Here is a 9,623-nt window from a genome sequence, read left to right as displayed (position 1 = left end):
CAGCACACAGCAGCGAGTGCTGGGCTGCTGTGACTTAAGAGGGAGGGGCAGCAGTGCCAGACCTGGGCCCCCACAACAAGCCCGGGTGATTTGCACCCGCTGCCCTCTCCCCTCTGCGCTCCTGCCACTGTGATCGCAGTGACCACGCACAGATCCACTGCAGAGTGATTGACAGGAAGTGACCATATTTGGGGGTGGTGACGGGTGGGTGGTCTGCGAAACGCAGGCATGCCAGTGCCTTTGAACTTCGTTACAGGGGAGTGCATATATTAGCCACTGCGATGCCATACACAGCTTTCCTTTTTACTGAGTGCAATGAGGTTAGCAATTTCTGAGTAAAGGTCAGACTTGTGCAAGTGTGCTCAATGTTACCGATGGTTTTGCAGACTTAGTATTACAGATATAAGAAAGGTAAAGCGGGCGTCCTTATGTTAGGGTGCGACGGCATTGCGATAGCAATCAGCATATTTTCACAGTGGGACTGAATGCGTAACCGCAATGAATCAGACCCTTAGGGCCGTATTCAATATGGGGCAAAAAGTCCGAGCCTTGACTTTTCGCCCTCATCGAATTTTTGGGATAAAGTATCGGGCACGTGCCCGCTTTATCCGCGTATTCAATTAGGATCCGGCGAAAATGAGACCCGGTGGAAAGGTAAGTATCGAAAATTTGATTTGGGCTGCTGACGGTAGTCTGGGTTTTTAACAGCCGCGGCAGGTGCATAAATGCGGCTTTAGAAGAAGGGGTGAAGAATAGCACTAAGGTGTTTTTTTGGGGGGGAAAAATAACTTGTCCCATCAAATTTGGGGTACATGAAAATGGGTGCAAGCATATTTTTAAGTCCCTAAAATCATTTTTTCAAATTCTTCAAAAATGCACCTGGCGCTACCACCCGCATTCTAGAAAACACCTGCCGCATACTTGGGAACCCCCCCTGAATCAATTTCACTAGTTTAAAACTTTGTTTGCCTATATTTTTTTTTTACCCCCCCAAATTTAGAAGTACAGTTTTTGGGGTGTCCTGAGGATTTTTTTTGACAGATTACTTTTAGGGGACCCTCCAAGGGCTGCATGCTCTTTTTTTAAGCCTGCACCCCTAAACCCCAATTCTGCACTTTTTTTCGCAATGTATTACATGGTGAAAACTTATCCCGTTTTTTAACAAAGACTTCTCGCACCGCCGATAACGGACTTTTCGCCTCTAATTGAATATGGCCCTTAGTTCACTAAAATTGTCACTGCTCAGCTCTCTTTTGTCACAGACAAATGGTTCATACACCTAACCCTTCCTTGACAGACCCCTAGAGTGGGGACTTATATATATATATATATATATATATATATATAAATAAAACCACATACACGCGTATACAAGTGCATCTAGCACTGGCTGTAAGAAACAGTTGCAGGCACTAAATACAAGGGCTTTCATCCACGTGGGAGTCTATAGCTGAATGTGTGTGAAGGTATGTGTGAGGGAAGTGTTTTCTTTACATAAATTGAAAGTGTTTTTATTGGAAATAGGGAACAAAAGCCAGAGAGCTCCGAAGGTGATTTGGAAACACTGCTAATTACATGGCTTTTGAAAATGTGGGTTACTTTTACCTGTATAACACAGCAGACTGTTATTTTCTAATATAACTTATCACCCAAAAACTAGAAAATACATTGAGTTCATTAGTAGCACTGTGTAAGAGGCTAGTCTCACATTGCGAGCCAGGGATAAACATTTGGCTTTGGATACTTATGTAAGGACAATTTCTCCATGGCTTTCCATACAGTAAAATAAACAAAGACGGAATGAAGCTGTGAATGTGTTTCATGACATACCTACGACAACCTGAACCAACATCTGAATCAATTAGCAGCTTTATTGAGTGTTTATTAAAAATGCAATATTCCCTGCCAGTTTATAAACCGACACTGTGAAGCCCAATGTGTATGTGTTGCCTGCAGTACATAGGAGAGTTGTTGCTGCTTGTCTCTTCAGCAGTTAATATAAGCAATGCTAGTTAAAAGAACTAACCTACTCCAGCACTAAATCAAACACAGAAATGTTCAATAAATATTACTAAAATAGGATTCAATTTAGTCAACTGAAAACATTAGATATGTATCCACGAGCTTAGTATGCAGAAATATTTATCTCTTGCATGTTCAAGTAATGCATGTCCAGGTAACACAAATGAGAGTCTAATGAAGACATTTAGCACTCATTTCATAGCATTTTTACTTGAAGATTACTTACTGATGTTTAGTTTATATTGATCTCAAGTTGCATAAGGTCACATGGAACATGTGCGTGTTTTCGTATGGAACTAATTAAGCACTGAATGACCAGTGACCTGGTACTTTACACAAGGCTAAATGCTCATTCAGGATAATCTATGATACAATTCGGAAATTGTGTTCATTATGTCATCAGGAGTATGTAGCTTGGACTAGAGCTCACGGGTAATACAAATGAATGTTTAGATGGCAAAAACATATAGGTTGATTAAGTTTTAAAATAATAAATACATGGCAAAATTCACATTAAAATCAAATGAACACATATGTGTACATATGCATATGCCTACCCCAACAATAAATGGGTAGAATGATGGACATAGGGCAACAACTGAGGAGGCCAAGATAATTAACTTATTTATTATCATTATGTAGTGCAGTCCCAGGGAAGATTGTTTTCTAATAATAATAAAAAGGCTATAAAAGCAACCAAGAGAAACACATTCAATCTGTAATTTTAATAGAAAAAGGTTATAATGTCTTGGCCTCTCAGAGTAATGGGAATAATTCTATTCTATATTTCTATTTTACAGCATCAAAAAAACTATTTTTCCGTAGGAACCAGAAACATAGCTAAAGGCCCCTGGACCTCTATGCAAAATTTAAGTTGCCCCTTCCCCCAATACTTGTGCTGCACAGTCGATTAGTAGATGTTGCTGCCTTCTCATAGAGCACTGTGCCTTAAAATGTGGAAAGTGGCAAATAACTACTTAACCGGTTGTGTTGATACATATTTGGTACCAAATCAAGGCAAAGGGCCATTAGCAATGAAAAATTAAGGTACAACTATAAACATATTGCATTGTGTTCTGTAAGCTTCAGCTCAATGTCGCAGTACTATAACAAATATTCAATATTAAAAGTAGACATATAGAGTAGTGGAGTAGTTACACCATGCATTGAACAAAGCTAAAACATGTTAAACGTAGCCAGAATACTCACACAATAACATATAAATATAAAATGTTTACAAATTAATTTTAAATGACCAAACAAGTCACTGTATTGTTATTTCCACTCTAAAAACACTACAATCTGCTGGTTATTGATAGGACTATGCTTACAGAATTACATCACTCTTGTTTCTACTACGGTGGTCCAATATCAAAGCCATGTAATGAAAAAATAAATGTCTAGGAGCAAACTTATCTGTTGGGTAAGCTATTCAGCACTAATAACTATAAGCAGGGCCGGATTATAGGCGGGCGGTCACCACACATAGGGGTCCCCCACACACTGGCCCCAGACTCGTCACTGCTACCAACATTAAACCAGAGTACAGCATTTAGCTGTCTCCGCTACTGTCCTATTCGGCGACTCGGCTCTTCCCTAACAGCAGTCACCAAGGAGCTTCACTACAGTCAGAGTCTCGAGAGATGACAACATCAATTCTCGCGAGATAGTAACTGTGAGTGCCGAGGCTGCAACACAAACAAGAGATAACGGAGATCCTCAGTGGCTCGTCCTCAGCATTCCCCTGTGGTGGTGATCAGCGGTGCAGCTGACAGGCAGGTAGCCCACCGCCCTGCTGTCCCTCACAAAATGGAGTATATATATCTCTCTCTATTTACACACACACACACATATATATATATATATATATATATATATATATATATATCAGTTTCTTAGGGGCCCCCACTAGTTTGATGCCCAAGGGCCCCCGCAGACCTTAATCCATCCCATCCCTGGGTATAAAGCAAGTGTTTTCCTGCCCATGAACAGCTGAGAGACTCCAGTGACAAGAAGTCCACAGCTGTGTAGTAAATGCAGTGCACACACACACGAGCCTACAGCAGTCTGGACCACTAACAGCCACAGAAAGCGACATTTTCTCCAGACAAAATAAGAAGAATTCTTTTTAACAGCAAGGTTTTGGTGAATTGGTCACTGGTGGGGGGGGATTCTCAAATTCGGCCAATGATAATATGCATCTGAAAAACGGTACAGATGTACAGTATATCAAGGCAACAGAGAAACTTTCTCTCTTCATAACAAATATCCTTCTTTGGACAAATAATATATTGCCATATTTTTGTGTAGCTAAAATACTCTGTGCAGATCTGTTTCAAGAAATGATATTTTATATTAAATCCTCTTATATTTACACAGGGCATTGTGTTTGCTATGATACGGTATGCAGCTTTTCATTTGTATGTGAAATGTTGCAAATGACCCATCATTCACCACCATCACCAGCATGTACTGACCTCACCTTCTTATCCTCAGTGAGCATATACAGTACCAGGTTGTGTAAAGCTGACTATGCTTCCCTAGCTAGAATTCACATTATTTGGTTATATAGCGACTATCATTTTACATGTTCTGTGCAAAAGAGGCCTTGGAGGAGTTTTTTTTTATTTTTTTTAACTGATGCTATGACTTCATCTCAGTCACTGAAATCTCAAAACTACAGAGAAATATAATGTTTTATAGGATAAAAAATCTTTTTTTTTTTTCAGTCTGACCATCTCATTCAGCTATATGATGCAGAACACGGCCTTACTTTGATAATCCGGCAGCACAGTTTTCAGGAAAAATATAATTACAGCTTTAAAGCAATAATTATCATCTACAAAAAAGTACTTGGCTCAGGATAAAACGGCAGATCTGTCTATGGTTTTAGGGTATAATGTAATCCTCATATGCAATTGTATTTTCCTGATTCAGTAACAGAATGAGCTGTCTGTTTCTTGGGTACATACAGCCAGACAGATCGCCAATGTAAATTGTAGCTAAAGTACAATGTGTTTGCTCATGACAAAAAGGGTTCCGAGAGGCTTTATTAGGGTTCTGAAAGCAGCAATCATATTGGATTAGGCAAGACACTGACTGGCATCAGACATTGTGGCAATGAATTCCGCACTAGAACATGCAGCGCAATATACTCACAAGTTATACAGCATGTCAGCCATATTGCTGCGGTAGTACAAGGCATTTCTGTAAGCTCTTTCTGCTTCGGAAATCTTGCTCTGGCTCTTCAGTACATTCCCAAGGTTTCCCCATGCTGCAATATAAAAATGCATATATATCAACTATATACTTCTGACAGGCCTCTATAATAAGACTTCTTTACAATCTTTAAAAGTAGAGTTGTCATTTTTAGGCAGTATCATCATAATGATTTTTGGAGTAAGGAATGTATCATGTTTGCCTCGACACCAGCATACAAAATAGGTCCATTCATTTCTGACAGTGTCACACTCATTACTGCTAGACACACACAGTTGATGCTGTAAGCTTTCATTCTAGACTGGGTTCTGTATCAGCTCTCCTACTGTTAAGCAATATTGCTATGCTACAAAGATCAACTAATAATGACAAATGTTCCAGCGCAAGTAATTACTTTAGCACAGTAAGTGCTTGCTGAATCATGAAGAGCTTCTGTTGGCATTAGTGGGGGGAGAAATTCAGCAGAAAGAATAACTATTCAGGACATTGCAGCTGAGGCCACAGACACAAGACAAAGTCTGAAAGGTAACTGTACAAGTAGACGGAACTTGCAATGTCCTATGATGTAACATTCAAAGGAATACTATTATAGCTGACGGTAATTTCAACTTAGCCATTATAAATTCATTACATTTAGAGTGGCATTTCAAGATCATAAAAAGCCAGATCAAAATTGCCAATTTACCAAGTTCCCTGGCTTTACTATAATGTAGTTTAAATATATTTATTCCAATGCCAATCACAAAAAAGTAACTCTCAAGCATTTCCTTTTAAGTAACAAGTCCCAGAATGCCCATCCAACTTACAGCTGGCACTTTGCACACAGCTGGAATAATGGTAGAGGAGATTGTGCCATCTCCAGACCAGTCCTCTTTTTAGCTAGGGGCCCCAACAAGTTTGCATTATGATCTTTTCATCATTCCTTGATTTACAAATTCCTCACTCCTAAATGACTAATGTTTCGAATTTTGTAATTAATTAGGTACTTTGTGACCAAGCTGTCCTCTGCTCTGCTCCTCCCTTCAGACAGGGAAATACCTAGCGAGGTCACTATGAAACATACATTCCATTCTCCAATTTTCTTATATAGAATTTTTTTTTATTGATACATACATCACACACAGAACATGATTCCACTAAGCTCCTAATTGGCTTCTGGCAGCATGAAGGAGACATTTTCCATTAAGAACTGTACGAAGAAGCTGCCTTTCTTTGTATTGCTTACATCGTTGGTAAGATCACAGACTTATATTTGCTACCATTACATCTGCTAACAGTTACAGAACGTAGTTATGTCTATATTTGTGTATTAAAAGTTAGTTGCAATATTCTGAACTGCAGCATATTTTCTGAATATGCTCACCCATGTTTGTTTTTAAAGCTTATATTTCTCATAGGGGGCGGGATGTACTAAAGGGGAAAATGCAGTAAAACCCCTCAAAAAAGCAGTTTTTTTAGGGGTTTTACCACATACACCAGGGGTTTCCCAACCACGGTCCTCAAAGCACACTTATACCCCTTTTACACCAGAGCAAAAACCTGGGTTTTTGCTGGGTCTACCCAGGTCGCAGCTCAGTGTAAAAGGGTCCCTGAAAAATAACAAGGGTCAAGTGACCCTGCAATCCAACCCAGGTAGCTACCAGGGTTGGACCCAGGATGGACCCAGGTAATGGTGAGGTGTAATCAGTGCAACCCGGGTTATCTGACCTGGATCATGCCTAAAATGAGCGGATTGGTGGTTGTGGAGCATTCACCTCCCACTTTTTATGACCTCACAGGTTTAGCAGGGCAGACCTGAGTTCAGTGTGAACAGGGCTGACCTGGGAGTAACCCAGATCAAAGGTGCAGTGTAAATGGGTATGACCTGAGACTGACCAGGGTTGGAACCATGTCCAAAAACCCAGGTCGGACCTGGGTTTTTGGTGGAAAACAGGTATAACAGTCTAGGTTTTAAGGATAACCATACTTAAGCACTGGTGACTTAAGTAGTACCTCAGTTATTTTGATTTAACCATCTGTGCTCAACCATGGATATCACTAAAACCAGGACTGTTGGTGTACCTTGAGGACCGAAGTTGGGAATTACTGACATACACCATATGTGCTAATCACCGGAATGCATCGCTTTGTCCCAGAGGGTAACGCCATATTCATGTGGCATTAACCAACAGAAGCCTATTGGCTTCTATTTGGGATGCTCCCCCTGAGAGGGATCCAATCACCCCCGGGGGCACGTTAGAAGAACTTATGGGTGTTAAAGCCGGAAGTTCCTCTAGCCGGGGGCATCTCAAAGGAAATCTCTTATTGGGAGAGCTGTCCTTTGCGATCTTCTAAGTACATATCGCGGTAATCAACCACGGTATGTACCCGTAGAGAGGCAAGATGTACCACATCGTGGATGCGATGTTTAGTACATCCTGCCTACAGGGGCCTATGTATCAATTATATCAATCTGGAGGTTTTCAGGGGGTACCTGCAAATATTAAGGATCCTCGCGATTTACCATGGTGGGACCCCGCAGCAGACTTCTTAGAATATCTGCAATGGTCTATCCATTTCCTACAGCAAAGCAGACCCACGATCGCGAACACCACAATGGCATTGGCTTATAGTAGCCCCTCACTGATGCATGTGCCGGCCACACACATACAGTACGCACAGAGGCTCTGAACCAGGAATCAGGGGTGACAGTGTAAGCCATCATTCTGCTACTAATTTTCACAATGCGAATTCAGTCCACAAAAATATTTATCACATCCGCATTAGAAATGCGTATTGTGATATGCCCCATATACTGCAACCGATTCTTCTGTGTTTTCATATTGTTAGCATATTACTATGTCTTTTGCACATACTGAATTCATTGGGGGAGATTCAATTGTTCTGCCGGCGGCTTTTTTTTTTTTTTTAGACGCCCGACAGAGCAATTCAATTGTTGCTCTGTCGGGGTGCGATAGCCGCCGGCGCCGCCATTTCTGCATACACTCAGGAGTGCGCGAGCAGAAATGTGACTGGTTAGGGCGCTCTAACCAGAAATTAAGACGGGTTTAGCCGTTTTAGTTGGCTAAACCTCGTCTTTTAGTCGGCGAAGAGGGCGATAATTAATGAGCGCCCAGAACATTTGAATAGCAAACTGGGCGCTCATTAATTAGCACGCCCAAAAAAACAATTGAATCGCCCCCATTGTCTCTTATATTGCATGCTGTGATCACAGTGTAAGTTTGTCAGTATGTTTTCTGGTTTTACCAATTTAATGCAATTCAATCCTATCACTAAAAAAAAAAAAAAATCACTGTTCAGATTCTCAGACCTAGAACAACTATACACAGGCCATAGGGAAGCCTATAGAGAAAAAAAAATAATGGTCATACTTGAAACATTAATAATTAAGTCCTACTGGAGATAAAGCACAAGTGGGCAACAAGTAAACCATGGGCTTATGCAGTTCTCAATAGGGTTCATTGTAGTTATCCTTGTAAAATTTTGACATCAAAGTTCCAGAACGTTGGATTTCAACTACATATTCATTAACAGGTCATTGTAACTTCTTGTGCATTTACTATTATTACCAATTAGTCCTGCATTAAACCTTTGCTTTGTTACAGGAATATGTTGCCGACATGAACAGATGTCCTAGTGGCATACCTGCTGACCAAATGCGCTGGAACATGGTGCCCCCCACCCCAATTCACTTCATATATATCTATATGTGTGTGTATACAGTATATCACCGGACGGCGGCACTCTGTGCTCCAAACAAAGACAGTGCAAGCAGATGTGATTTACCAACGTTTCACTTACCTTGCACCCTGACGAAAATGCCTCGTGCATTGAAACATTGGTAAATCACATCTGCCTGCAGTGTCTTTATTTGGATCATTGAGTGCCACCGTCCGGTGATATATTGTCTGCTGACTTGTTTGGCAGTCTAGGAGGGCACCTGCTGATACTCTTATAGTGACCAGTTGGAGGAGTGCTGCCTGTGCTGTATATTATATATAGGGAAGGAGATATTGTATACATAATATGTATAGGAGCGCCAATATGAAATTATATTTTGGCCCAACCTAAAGCAGGGGTGGGGTTTAATGATTTGGTCAAGCCCACAACTGCAAAATTCACTGGGTAAGTGGGTGGGTGTGAATATGGAGGTTGGTATATACTCTAGGGCACAGGTTCTCAAACTCAGTCCTCAGGACCCCAAACAGTGCATGTTTTGCAGGTCTCCTCACATAATTACTAGTGAAATAATTAGCTGAACCTGTGGATCTTTTAAAATGTGTCAGTGAGTAATGAATACACCTGTGCACCTGCTGGGTGACCTGCAAAAAGTGAACTGTGTGGGGTCCTGAGGACCAAGTTTGAGAACCACTGCTCTAGGG

General features: G+C 40.9%; 1 protein-coding gene across 1 annotated transcript in view; it reads right to left on the bottom strand.

Moving 5' to 3' along the window:
• Nucleotides 1-9,623, bottom strand: part of TMTC2 (transmembrane O-mannosyltransferase targeting cadherins 2) — a 318,581-nt gene that overhangs the window by 157,950 nt on the left and 151,008 nt on the right. Inside the window, exon 4 of the mRNA XM_088453737.1 lies at nucleotides 5,182-5,296. Within this exon, the coding sequence (XP_088309863.1) occupies nucleotides 5,182-5,296 (115 nt within the window). The remainder of the gene's footprint in view (nucleotides 1-5,181; nucleotides 5,297-9,623) is intronic.

This window comes from Taudactylus pleione, unplaced genomic scaffold, assembly GCF_031769625.1.
Source record: "Taudactylus pleione unplaced genomic scaffold, aTauple2 ptg000040l, whole genome shotgun sequence".
Classification (NCBI taxonomy): domain Eukaryota; kingdom Metazoa; phylum Chordata; class Amphibia; order Anura; family Myobatrachidae; genus Taudactylus; species Taudactylus pleione.
The sequence above is the reverse complement of the archived record's forward strand: the minus strand, read 5'-3'. Positions and strand labels throughout refer to the sequence as shown.